Source organism: Eurosta solidaginis, chromosome 1, assembly GCF_040869045.1.
Source record: "Eurosta solidaginis isolate ZX-2024a chromosome 1, ASM4086904v1, whole genome shotgun sequence".
NCBI classification, from domain to species: Eukaryota; Metazoa; Arthropoda; class Insecta; order Diptera; family Tephritidae; genus Eurosta; species Eurosta solidaginis.
In genome coordinates this window covers 329,213,622-329,227,880 of record NC_090319.1, presented here as the reverse complement: position 1 = coordinate 329,227,880, position 14,259 = coordinate 329,213,622, and the positions used below count along the sequence as shown (strand labels likewise).

The 14,259-nt window shown below is 39.7% G+C and overlaps 1 protein-coding gene across 13 annotated transcripts in view; it reads left to right on the top strand.

Moving 5' to 3' along the window:
- Nucleotides 1–14,259, top strand: part of cnc (cap-n-collar) — a 332,362-nt gene that overhangs the window by 31,473 nt on the left and 286,630 nt on the right. For 9 of the 13 annotated variants that reach the window (XM_067762112.1, XM_067762111.1, XM_067762118.1 and 6 more), the window contains exons 3-4: nucleotides 6,471–6,567; nucleotides 6,633–6,873. In XM_067762112.1, coding sequence (XP_067618213.1) covers nucleotides 6,688–6,873 — 186 coding nt within the window. In that variant the 5' untranslated portion in view covers nucleotides 6,471–6,567; nucleotides 6,633–6,687. Of the gene's footprint in view, nucleotides 1–6,470; nucleotides 6,568–6,632; nucleotides 6,874–14,259 lie in introns of those variants that run through there. The other 4 variants (XM_067762116.1, XM_067762091.1, XM_067762106.1 and 1 more) reach the window with 4 other exon arrangements.

The following is a 14,259-nucleotide window of genomic DNA, read 5'->3' as shown; positions in this document are numbered from 1 at the left end:
AGGAATTTTGGGAAATTCCACTTATTTGAAACCTTTGCTAACGTTCGAATCGTTAAACTGTTCAATAAATCACTCCAATATTGAGTATTGCAAACTGGTCTTTATTTAAATTACTTTGGGAGCAGTACTTCACAATTATACTTCACAACCAATAGCGTGTTCAAATCATGCCTCAGATTGCGCTGCTTTTATACTCTTTTTTGCCTCGTCTGCATATTTCTACTAAGCTCTAGACGTTTCACCTTCTAGAATTGTTGTATCTCCTACTTGGTAAATTCTATATACATGTATATTTGAAGTTTATGTTTATCTTATAACCATATGCGGGTGTATGTGTGAGTAACTACTTCGGCTGATGATTACATGTATTTGTGAGTATCTCTTCGTTGCTAGTATGTATGTGTGTAAATGATGATTGATTCGTTCATGTACAAGAGTGGCAGCTTGTTTTATTGTTGTTGTGCCTTTATTACTAACAGCTTAGTGATGATAAAATTCGCCATAATAGTATCTACGGTTGCTTGTGCCAAAGCTACGCTTGTTCTTATTCAGTTAAATTGGTTAATCTTAGACCCCCAGTCAAAGCCTTTCACTTTTATAGCAAATGTTCTGCCAACTCATCTTCTCAAACACCTTTTTACATGAGTTGATTTTCTGGTCGATTTGCAGTTGTTCAAATACCATATACCTTATAATTTAGGTGGAATGGCTAGATCCCGATCAAAAGAGCCTCCGCCAAATGAATGTCAGTTTGGGTGGTAATGCGTACCGACTACAAAAATCTGCTAACAACCCCATCCTGCTGCACTACGAACAGTCGGCAGTTTTAAGGATCATTTCGAAACTATTTTGATGCAATTCCAGGATCACTCTTGGATTATTTTCCGAGTCACTTCGAGACTAATTCGGGCCCAATTAACGCCAACTCCTGGATCATTTCAAGACATTTCGGAATAGTAATAGGGTGGGGCCGTGTGTAGAAGTCCACGAAAGTGGGGAAAGCTTCTGACCGCCATTCACCTGGGAATGGCCAGAGCGATTCTTTTGCATGCGGTTCAAGCAGCTCACTACTGCCGGTCGCTTGCGGCCAAGTATCCTCTGGGTAGCCGCTAAACATCCGTTTAGCGGTGAGCTAATGTGAAAAGGCGACAACCTGGCTAGGCCACTCTGACATAATCGGTTTAAGGGCTAGCCGGGGGAGATCTCATTGGCAGCGTCTGTACACCTCTAGGTGCGGCTGCAAGCGGGCGTCTTGGAGCAAGCGGCTCGCTATATAAACGTGCCAAGTAATATTTTCACCCCCGCTGAGCGGGTTGTGCGCTGGGCTTGGGACCCGCCACGTAAAACCATACTCCAATGAAATATAACAACAAGCCTCGGACAAATACACTCTCTATTGATGACGACCATGGCAAACGTTTGAAGGACAATGAATTGAGGGCATGCACCTGGAACGTCCGCTCCCTTAATGGGATTGGTGCAGATGCCCGGCTAGTTGATGTCCTCGTCAAAGCAAAATCTGACATCACCGCCATCCAAGAAATGCGTTGGACGAAGCAAGGACGAAAGAAGATCAAAAATTGTGACATATATTGGAGTGGCCATACGAATAATCGCAGTTTCGGCGTCGGATTCGTGGTGGGAGAGAGACTTTGTCGCCAAGTGCTGGCGTTCACGCCTGTGGACGAGCGTCTCGCCGCTATCCGAATAAAAGCAAAATTTTTTAATATATCATTCATCTGCGCACATGCGCAATTAGAACGCACATACGAGCGCTGCCCCCGTCATGATATAAAAGTCGTGCTTGGCGACTTTAACGCCAGGGTGGGCAAACAAGGTGTTTTTGGCCCTACAGTCGGAAAGTTCAGCCTACACAATGAAACTTCTCCTAACGGACTGAGGCTGATTGACTTTGCCGGTGCTCGAAACATGGTCATATCCAGCACGAGCTTCATGCATAAAAAGATACATCAAGCTACATGGCTGTCTCCTGATCGAAAAACTCGCATTCAGATCGATCACGTTGTGATAGACGGACGGCATGCCTCCAGTGTTTTAGATGTGCGCACGATCCGAGGACCTAACATCGACTCGGACCATTATCTCGTTGCAGCCAAAATACGCACCCGCCTCAACGCGGCTAAAACCAAGGAAAAAAAACACAAGGAAAGCTAGACGTCGAAAAGCTTCAATCACAACAGACTGCCAATGATTTCGCAACTCGACTCTCACACCTGCTCTCTGAGAGCACAACTCATCCTGAAGGAATACAGGAGCAGTGGGAGAATATCTCCAAAGCACTTCGTACTGCCGCCGAGGAAAAAATTGGTTACCGGTGGCCACGAAAAAACAACTGGTCGAGTGCTGAAGAATGCTGCGTTGCAACCGAAAGAAAAGACGCTGCCTACAGGGCTACGTTAAAAGCGAGCGCGACAAGAGGAGTGTGTGAACGCTATCGTGAGTTGAAAAGGGAAGCAAGACGGAGCTGCCTATATGCCGCTATGTCTGAATTTGGTTTCCCTGCAAAACTTATACGGCTGTGCAAAATGACGTTGAGCAACACCATCAGCTCAGTCAGAATTGGGAAGGACCTCTCCGAGCCGTTCGAAACTAAACGAGGTTTCAGACAGGGTGACCCCCCCATCGTGCGATTTCTTTAATTTGATGCTGGAGAAAATTATCTTAGCTGCAGAACTTAACCGCACTGGAACAATATACTATAAAAGCGTGCAATTACTGGCATATGCTGATGACATTGATATCATCGGCCTAAACACCCGCGCTGTTAGTTCTGCTTACTCCAAACTGGAAAAAGAAGCGGTAAAGATGGGTTTCATGGTGAATGAGGACAGAACAAAGTACCTGCTGTCATCGAGCAAAGAGTCAGCGCATATCCGTCTTGGCAACCACGCTACTGTTGTCAGCCATAATTTCGAAATAGTAAAAGACTTCGTTTATTTGGGAACCAGTATCAACACTAGCAACGACATCAGCACTGAAATCCAGCGAAGAATCAATCTTGCCAATAAATGCTACTTTGGACTAGGTAGGCAATTGAAAAGTAAAGTTCTCTCTCGGCGAACGAAAATCATACTCTACAAGTCAGTTATCGTACCCGTCCTGCTATATGGGGCAGAAGCATGGACCATGACAACAGCAGATGAAGCGGCTTTGGGAGTGTTCGAGAGAAAAGTTCTTCGAAAGATTTATGGACCGCTACGCGTTGGCGATGGCGAGTACCGAAGAAGATTTAATGATGAGCTGTACGTGCTATACGCAGACATCAACATAGTCCAGCGAATTAAAACGCAGCGGCTGCGTTGGCTAGGCCATGTTATGCGAATGAAAGATGATGCTCCGGCCAAGAAAGTGTTTCTATCGGAACCCGCCTATGGAAGCAGAGGTAGAGGGTGGCCCCCACTCCGTTGGAAGGACCAGGTGGAAAACGATTTAAACTCACTTGGTGTGACCAATTGGCGCCGGTTGGCGGAGCGAAGGAGCGACTGGCGCGCCTTGTTGGACGGCCATAACCGTTTAGACGGTTAAGCGCCAATTAAGTAAGTAAGTAAGTAATAGAATCCTATCAGCATCACTTCAGCATAATTTTCCGAATTATTTCGAGAATATTTCGTAACCAATTTGAAACAAATTCCGAATCATTTTTGAATTTTTCTACGCATGGTTTCGGGAAAACTTCTGGAGAGTTTCAAATCTATTTCAAAACAATTTTGGAACAGTTAAGAGGTCACTTGGAGACTATTTTAGATATCCTTTCGGGACAACGCCTGGATCATTTCGCGACATTTCGGAATAGTAACAAGATCATGTCTAGATCACTTCAGAAATATGTTCGGAATTATTTCGAAATCAGTTTGGAAAAATTTTAGGATCACTTCTGGATTATTTTATATATCGTTTCGAGAAAACTTCTGAATAGTTTTTAAACTATTTCAAAACCATTTTGGAACTGTTTCGCGGTCACTTGGGGCGATTTATAATATCTTTTCGAGACAACTGCTGGTTAATTTCGAGACTATTTCATACTCATTTCGGTACAGTTACAGGATCATTTAGGAGTACTTCGGGACTATTTTCGAGATTTCTTCGACACGTATTTTGAACAATCAATTTCAGGATCACATCGGAATTAGTTTATGTTTCATTTCAGGACAGCTTCTGTATGTTTTCACACTATTTCGCAACAATTTAAAACTGTTATAGGAACACTTCGGGATTGTTTTAGGTATCATTTCGGAATAACTTCTGGATCATTTTGAAATTTTCGTAAATGTTATACCTAAAATCTTTCTGAAACAGTATCGACCTAGTTCCGAAAACAGCTTCAAACCGATCATGTAACAGTCACTAAATTGTTTCGAAATAGTCTCGAAATGGTTCCTAAAAGTGATCCTCAAATTGCTCCAAAATCGCATCGAAGTAGTTTCGAAAAGATCCTTAAAAAATCTCGAAGTGTTCTGAGAACTTGTTTGACAACCAAACTGAAAATCAGGGACTTTGTTACAAAACAATCCATCCCGCAATTATGGCTCTTATCTCTTATTGTCGGCTGAGCTGAGTTGCGTCCGGCCAATTTGTAGGGAAAATCAAGAGGAGCATAACGCAAATTGGAAGAGAAGCTCGGCCTTAGATCTCTTCGGAGGTTATCGCGCCTTACATTTATTTTTTTTTCTATTAACCGCTCAAAGCCGGACGTTCATTTTGGCTGCTATGAGGTTTTCATACGGACTAATTTTGGAACCTCGGATTTTCAGCACATCTAAAACATTTTAGATACATTGTCAATCTATTACAGCATCATCGAAATATGACCATGTTATGAGTGTCGGCAAAGCCGATCAAGCTCTAGACATTTGGGAAATATCGTCGTGGAGGCTGAACTATTCGACCGTGAGGTCAAATGCCCTTCCTTTGCCTATACCGTCTATTATATAGCGGTGCAGCCTTACAGCGCTCGTACAATGCGTTTTCCATTTTCACTGTTATTGTTGTGTCATCTTTGGGGAGTCTTATCGATGTTGATAGTACTTTGCCGGATATAGATCTGGTACGTTCCGGTAAGAAAGCACCATTAAGGTACTAGCCCGACTCGGGAACGATTTATATGACCACATTAAACCTTCTAGGTCATCCCTCCTTCCCCACCCCCTAGTTCCATGAGGAACTTGTGGTAGCCAGAGCCTCGCCTGCTAAATATATGTATGATACATTCATATTTGTAACAGGATTCCGCTCGCGTAGGTGAGGTTGACAATTGGGTTGCCGAAGCTTTGAAGCTATAAAGCTTTGTATTGCTCTTGTCAACCCCTTGAATCCCTCCCTCTTCTCCGTCGGTGCATGAACACAGATTTAGGGTAACTATATTGAAGAAATTTGATTTGACTCGGATAGTGGCGAGAAGTTAATTCCCATGCATGTACAACAAACGCAATTTCTCTGCCACCACTAATCCGTCACCGATCAAACCCCCTAGTAAATGTCACATGTTTCGATCGTCCTATTTAAATATATATATCGTCGAAGGCAAGTCTTCGATTACGATGCGGCCAGCTTTTCCTTCACGATAATATCAACCAGCCGGACAGATTTAAATGATTAAGATACAAAATATTTAAGGTGCAGGGCAACAAATTGTAGGCCCTCAATCGTTTGCTACCGTCGTTTTCAAAAGAATTGTGTTTTAGTTTCCGAGGTGGGTAGATTTTCAACAAAATGTATATAATTGTATGTGGCACAGCTCACATACCACCCTGCAAGGCATGCTATTGGGTATTTAAGGCATGATGTTGGGCACTCAACTGCAACCCTATCAAGGAGTTGCCTGCACAATTTATGGCTTTTCCAACACAATTCTCAATCACACCTACCCTTGCTGAATTCTGCCCAGAAGAACCTTTGGCGGCGCCAAGTTCCTCACGGAAAGAGGCAGTTGGATATCCAAAAAGGTTCAATGTGGTCACTTTAAATATTTCCCGCAATGGTGCTATTTTCCGTAACTTACAGCATCAATATCCGGCAAAGTACTATCAAAATCGATAAAACTCTCCAAAACCTTTTTGAAGTTTCCTTATCGCTACAAGAAGATAAAGAAAAAGAAATGATGTTGCGTTACGCCTTTGAACACCGATCAATTTGATTCAAAAAAGACGCCCGCATAAGCTATGCGTTGGTTATAATAAAAAAGTTATGAAACCACGGAATATGATAAGATTTCGACATTTTGAGGAACGCCAATTTATTTAGAGCGGTTTCTGGGGTTTCCAACTTTACCGAGTTTAGCGATACTAGCACTTCCTAAAAACAATGTGTTCCAAAAACAACCTAACTCAGAATTTTATTAAACAAAACCCTATAATCTGTCAAATCAAATAAAAAAAGGCACAATCAGCCGATTCCTTCCTCCGCATCTATCTTGTTCCACATTAACCAATAAATTCTGCGTTTTCTTACAGGCATTTAAAGAGGACGGACCCGAAACATGTATGAAAGTTCCTCATCTATAAGTGGAATTTAAAATATTTTCAATCGTAAATCATTCAAACAACAAAGGCATTTATTTGAATAGTTAATTAATATGAGAAAAACTTAATTTATATGATTTGATCTTCTTTTAGTGATAAATAATCGCATGTGATAAACTGCAAGTGCTCACAAATAAAACCAAGCATTATGATTGATTTAGAATATCTGCCACGCATGGAATCCTTATCGCCGATAACTAATATGGATACATATCAGATGGACATCGAACCGGGGCCCATGTATAGTGGCAACAAAAAAGCAGGTTTTGATATTTGTGGAGGTAAGGGAAATATGGCATGGAGAAGCAATGCATGTCGTTATACATATATACAGGTGAGTACATGCACATGCACATGCATATGGAGACATTTGTTATTGAAAATGTATAAGGCTACATTGTACATACCTACATATCGCACACCTAGACCAATAATAAGTTAAGTCAAAAAACTGAAATTTTGAAGTTATGCATTATGTCGGGTTTTCCATGTCAATACCTATCGATCTATATACTCTTTTAAATATTAGTCTAACTACTCACACAGAGAGAGTTTGTTTAAAATTAGAAATTGCATTGGAGCATTTGGTGAAGTCGACTGGTTTTTTGCCTCTGTTGAACATTATAATTTTTCAAGTTGATGGCTGTTTTAATCTAAGTAGGTGTGCGATATATTTAATAACTACGAGTATGAACTTAAGTACAAGTTCTATAAATTTATGGCAATGCACATAGATTAAATATTTGTTCGTATGTTTGTATGCAAATATTTAGTATATTAAATTGGAATATAACAAGTAAGGAAGGCTAAGTTCGGGTGTAACCGAATATTACATACTCAGTTGAGAGCTATGGAGACAAAATAAGGAAAATCACCATGTAGTAAAATGAACCTAGGGTAACCCTGGAATGTGGTTGTATGACATGTGTATCAAATGGAAGGTATTAAAGAGTATTTTAAGAGAGAGTAGGCCATAGTTCTATGGATGGACGCCATTTAGGGATATCGCCATAAAGGTAGACCAGGGCTGACTCTAGAATGTGTTTGTACGATATGGGTATCAAATGAAAGGTGATAATGAGTATTTTAAAAGGGAATGGGCTTTAGTTCTATAGGTGAACGCCTTTTCGAGAAATCGCCATAAAGGTGGACCAGGGGTGACTCTAGAATATGTTTGTACGATATGGGTATCAAATGAAAGCTGTTAATGAATATTTTGAAAAGCAGTGATCCTTAGTTCCATAGGTGGACGCCGTTTCGAGATATCGCCATAAAGGTGGACCAGGGGTGTCTCAAGTTGTACGATATGGGAATCAAATGAAAGGTGTTACTGAGCATTTTAAGAGGGAGTGGGCATTAGGTCTATAGGTGCACGCCTTTTCGAAATGTCGCCATTAGGGTGGGCCAGGGGTGACTCTAGAATGTGTGGAGTAATGTAGGGTTCTTATTTTTATTTAACTTTGTGTTTAAGTTACTTACAAATTTCATTTTAATATGTTCCATCAATATTTTAATTTTCAATTTTGATATTTTAATTTTCAAAAATTTTCAGTTGGATTCAATTTTTACCTTCAAGAAGTTATACTCTTTATATGTGAATATTCTTAATAAAAATATAAATAATAAAAAAGGATACTACAATGGGTATCAAACGAAAGGTGCTACTGAGCATTTTAAGAGGAAGTGGGCATGAGGTCTATAGGTGGACGCCTTTTCGAGGTATCGTCATTAGGGTGGGCCAGGGGTGACTCTAGAATGTGTTTGTACGATATGGGTATCAAACGAAAGGTGTTACTGATCATTTTAAGATGGAGTGGGCATTAGGTCTATAGGTGGACGCCTTTTCGAGATATCGCCATTAGGGTGAGCCAGGAGTGACTCTAGAATGTTTGTACGATATGGGTATCAAACGAAAGGTGTTACTGAGCATTTTAAGAGGGAGTGGGCATTAGGTCTATAGGTGGACGCCTTTTCGAGATATCGCCATTAGGGTGGGAAAGGGGTGACTCTAGAATGTTTTTGTACGATATGGGTATCAAATGAAAGGTGGTAATGAGTATTTTAAAAGGGAGTAATCCTTAGTTCTATAGGTGGACGCCTTTTCGAGATATCGCCATAAAGGTGGACCAAGGGTGACTCTAGAATGTTTGTACGATATGGATATCAAACGAAAGGTGTTACTGAGCATTTTAAGAGGGAGTGGGCATTAGGTCTATAGGTGGACGCCTTTTCGAGATATCGCCATTAGGGTGGGCCAGGGGTGACTCTAGAATGTTTCTACGATATGGGTATCAAACGAAAGGTGTTACTGAGCATTTTAAGAGGGAGTGGGCATTAGGTCTATAGGTGGACGCCTTTTCGAGATATCGCCATTAGGGTGGGCCAGGGTGACTCTAGAATGTGTTTGTACGATATGGATATCAAATGAAAGGTGGTAATGAGTATTTTAAAAGGGAGTAATCCTTAGTTCTATAGGTGGACGCCTTTTCGAGATATCGCCATAAAGGTGGACCAATGGTGACTCTACAATGTTTGTACGATATGGGTCTCAAACGAAAGGTGTTACTGGGCATTTTAAGAGGGAGTGGGCATTAGGTCTATATGTGGACGCCTTTTCGAGATATCGCCATTAGGGTGGGCCAGGGGTGACTCTAGAATGTTTGTACGATATGGGTATCAAACGAAAGGTGTTACTGAGCATTTTAAGAGGGAGTGGGCATTAGGTCTATAGGTGGACGCCTTTTCGAGATATCGCCATTAGGGTGGGCCAGGGGTGACTTTAGAATGTTTGTACGATATGGGTATCAAACGAAAGGTGTTACTGAGCATTTTAAGAGGGAGTGGACATTAGGTATATAGGTGGTCGCCTTTTCGAGATATCGCCATTAGGGTGGGCCAGGGGTGACTCTAGAATGTTTGTACGATATGGGTATCAAATGAAAGGTGTTACTGAGCATTTTAAGAGGGAGTGGGCATTAGGTCTATAGGTGGACGCCTTTTCGAGATATCGCCATTAGGGTGGGCCAGGGTGATTCTAGAATGTGTTTGTACGATATGGATATCAAATTAAAAGTATTAATGAGGGTTTTAAAAGCGAGTGGCCCTTAGATTTATATGTGAAGGCGTTCTCGCGATATCGACCAAAATGTGGACCAGGTGATCCAGAAAATCATCTGTCGGGTACTGCTAATTTATTTATATATGCAATACCACTAACAGTATTCCTGCCAAGATTCCAAGGGCTGTTGATTTCGCCTTGTAGAACTTTTTCATTTTCTTCTACTTAATATGGTAGGTGTCACACCCATTTTACAAAGTTTTTTTCAAAGTTATATTTTGCGTCAATAAACCAATCCAGTTACCATGTTTCATCCCTTTTTTCGTAGTTGGTATAGAATTATGGCATTTTTTTCATTTTTCGTAATTTTCGATATCGATAAAGTGGGCGTGGTTATGGTCGGATTTCGGCCATTTTTTATACCAAGATAAAGTGAGTTCAGATAAGTACGTGGGCTAAGTTTAGTAAAGATATATCGGTTTTTGCTCAAGTTATTGTGTTAACGGCCGAGCGGAAGGACAGACGGTGGACTGTGTATAAAAACTGGGCGTGGCTTCTACCGATTTCGCCCATTTTCACAGAGAACAGTTACCGTCATAGAATCTATGCTCCTACCAAATTTGAGAAGGATTGGTAAATTTTTGTTCGACTTATGGCATTAAAAGTATTCTAGACAAACTAAATTAAAATGGGCGGATCCACGCCCATTTTGAAATTTTCTTTTATTTTTGGATTTTGTTGCATCATATCATTACTTGAGTTGAATTTTGACTTAATTTACTTATATACAGTAAAGATATTAACTTTTTTGTTAAAATTTGAATTTAAAAAAAAATTTTTTTAAAAAGTGGGCGTGTTCTTCATCCAATTTTGCTAATTTTTATTTAGCACATATATAGTAATAGTAGTAACGTTCCTGCCAAATTTCATCATGATATCTTCAACGACTGCCAAATTACAGCTTGCAAAACTTTTAAATTACCTTCTTGTAAAAGTGGGCGGTGCCACGCCCATTGTCCAAAATCTTACTAGTTTTCTATTCTGCGTCATAACGTCAACCCATCTACCAAGTTTCATCGCTTCAACCGCCTTTGGCAATGAATTATCGCATTTTTTCGGTTTTTCGAAATTTTCGATATCGAAAAAGTGGGCGTGGTTATAGTCCGATATCGTTCTTTTTAAATAGCGATCTGAGATGAGTGCTCATGAACCTACATACCAAATTTCATCGAGATACCTCAAAATTTACTCAAGTTATCGTGTTAACGGACGGACGGACGGACGGACATGGCTCAATCAAATTTTTTTTCGATCCTGATTATTTTGATATATGGAAGTCTATATCTATCTCGATTCCTTTATATATGTACAACCAACCGTTATCCAATCAAACTTAATATACTCTGTGAGCTCTGCTCAACTGAGTATAAAAACTGAGAGTATTTAAAGAATATATATTTGTTCAAGATATGTACATATTAGATATATACGCCGCCGCCGCCGAATGTCAAAAATATTGGCGCGGCGGCGGCGGGGTCAGGCGCGTTACTATATTTTCTACTTGTTTAAAACTGTTTAGGCCATTTATTGTTCATGTCGAAAATTGGTCGGATATGGTCGAAAGTGGTATCAACGGATGCGCATCAATGTCAGTTATAAGAATTCAATTGCGAAATATAACTCTTTCTAACCGTTCAAAAGTTATTAAAACAAGTAAGGAAGGCTAAGTTCGGGTGTAACTGAACCTTACATACTCAGCTGAGAGCTTTGGAGACAAAATAAGGGAAAATCACCATTTAGGAAAATGAACCTAGGGTAACCCTGGAATGTGTTTGTATGACATGTGTATCAAATGAAAGGTGTTAATGATTATTTAAAACGTAGGTGGACGCCTTTTCGAGATATCGCCATAAGGGTGGACCAGGGGTGACTCTAGAATGTGTTTGTACAATATGGGTATCAAATTAAAAGTATTAATGAGGGTTTTAAAAGGGAGTAGCCCTTAGTTGTATATGTGAAGGCGTTTTCGAGATATCGACCAAAATGTGGTCCAGGGTGACCCAGAACATCTTCTGTCGGGTACCGCTAATTTATTTATATATGTCATACCACGAACAGTATTCCTGCCAAGATTCCAAAGGCGTTTGATTTCGCCTTGCAGAACTTTTTCATTTTCTTCTACTTAATATGGTAGGTGTCACACCCATTTTACAAAGTTTTTTCCAAAGTTATATTTTGCGTCAATAAACCAATCCAGTTACCATGTTTCATCCCTTTTTTCGTATTTGGTATAGAATTATGGCATTTTTTTCATTTTTCGTAATTTTCGATATCGATAAAGTGGGCGTGGTTATGGTTAGATTTCGCCCATTTTTTATACCAAGAAAAAGTGAGTTCAGGTAAGTACATGGACTAAGTTTAGTAAAGATATATCGGATTTTGCTCAAGTTATTGTGTTAACGGCCGAGCGGAAGGACAGACGGTGGACTGTGTATAAAAACTGGGCGTGGCTTCCACCGATTTCGCCCATTTTCACAGAGAACAGTTACCGTCATAGAATCTATGCCCCTACCAAATTTGAGAAGGATTGGTAAATTTTTGTTCGACTTATGGCATTAAAAGTATTCTAGACAAACTAAATGAAAATGGGCGGAGTTACGCCCATTTTGAAATTTTCTTTTATCTTTGTATTTTGTTGCACCATATCCTTACTGAAGTCGAATGTTGACAAAATTTACTTTTATACTGTAAAGATATTACATTTTTTGTTAAAATTTGACTTTAAAAAAATGTTTCTTTTAAAGTGGGCGTGTTTGTCATCCGATTTCGCTATATTTAGCACACATATAGTAATAGCAGTAACGTGCCTACCAAATTTCATCATGATATCTTTAACGACTACCAAATTACAGCTTGCAAAACTTTTAAATTACCTTCTTTTAAAAGTGGGCGGTGCCACACCTAAAATTTTGCTAATTTCCTATTCTGCGTCATAAAGTCAACCCACCTACCAAGTTTAATCGCTTTATCCGTCTTTGATAATAAATTATCGCACTTTTTCGGTTTTTCGAAATTTTCGATATCGAAAAAGTGGGCGTGGTTATAGTCCGATTTCGTTCATTTTAAATAGCGATCTGAGATGAGTGTCCAGGGGAACTTACACACCAAATTTCATCAAGATACCTCAAAATTTACTCAAGTTATCGTGTTTACGGTCAGACGGACGGACGGACATGGCTAAATGAATTTCTTTTTTCACCCAGATCATTTTGATATATAGAAGTCTATATCTATCTCGATTAGTTTGGCCGTTACGGATTACCGTTATGCGAACAAAGTTAATATACTCTGTGAGCTCTGCTCAGCTGAGTATAAAAACATGCGCTTTCGATATCAGCTTAACACGGATTTTGCATCACCCAATTCACCAAGTTATTCAAACAAAGCACTAAAAAAAACGTTATATAAAAAAATTGAAATGCTCACTTTGAGTAATTTTTTCATAAAATTAATAATGAACGATGAATTCAAATAAAATGAGCCAAGGCGAGCATGTTTTCAAATTGTTTTCAAGTTGTTAAAAGAAGCAAAAAAGGTGCTGATTTTTAAAAAAAATTGTATATTGCGATTGGCTGAAAGAATAAGCGAAATCAGTGATGCAAAATCCTTTAGTAGGTTCTAGGGGCATAAACACTCCTTTGAAATGATTCTTACCTCATACTTAAGTTGAGGATATACATATGTACGAATGAGAAGGGTTTGAAAAATCACTTGGGCTTACATTTATTTATTGCGAAACTGTGCAATATCGTCTGAAATGTAAATTTTGATTTTCACACTTATCCTTCAACACCCAAGTCTCCTGGTTTGACATTTCCTAAAGTTGGCGGCCCTATCCAAAACTAGTCCCTTGGAGCGAATCACATTGATTATAGCCTATCAACCTAGTTTAAATATCACCTACACGTTATGGCTCCTTTTACAAACGTGAATACGTTGGCACATATATTTACCAGGTTAGGCTTTGTCTGTATTTTGTTAAAAATGGGTTCATTTTGAAAACCGAATTTTTTTTGAACCGGGTACTTTTTTAGAAACGGGTACTTGTTTGAACAGAGTACTTTTAAAACTCGGATACTTCTTTAAGTTGGGTATATCACTCGACCAGCGGACGGACATAAATTGGTGAGATATACTAGCAGTAATAAGCCACTTGCTCTTATTCCAAAGAAGAGTGAACATATAAATGAAGATAATATGTAGTTTAAAAAAATATATTAGGAAGGTTCCAGGTTCGAACTGGGGGTAACCTCGAAAAGCGGGGTAGTGGTTACAACGTTTTTTTATCTTATTCTCCAAGTGTTGCCGGCAAGCGACTTGAGGATTTTTTCGGCTTCGTACTTTGGATATATGTAATTTCGGAGGCATGTATCTTGAAGTGTTATGGAGCGTGACCCCTAAGATCTCTGGGCGACTGGCAGTCGGTAGCGTAACATCATCGACGTGAACGTGCAATATTTGCGTCATCTGTTCCTGCCACGTCGTAAACAGAATAGCTGTGGATTTGGTTGGTGATAATCGAGCGAAGTGAAGAAACTAGAAAGACTGGCAAGAAAGCTGTTTATTATAGAAATTAATTCGTCTATTGGAAAGCCAGGTCCT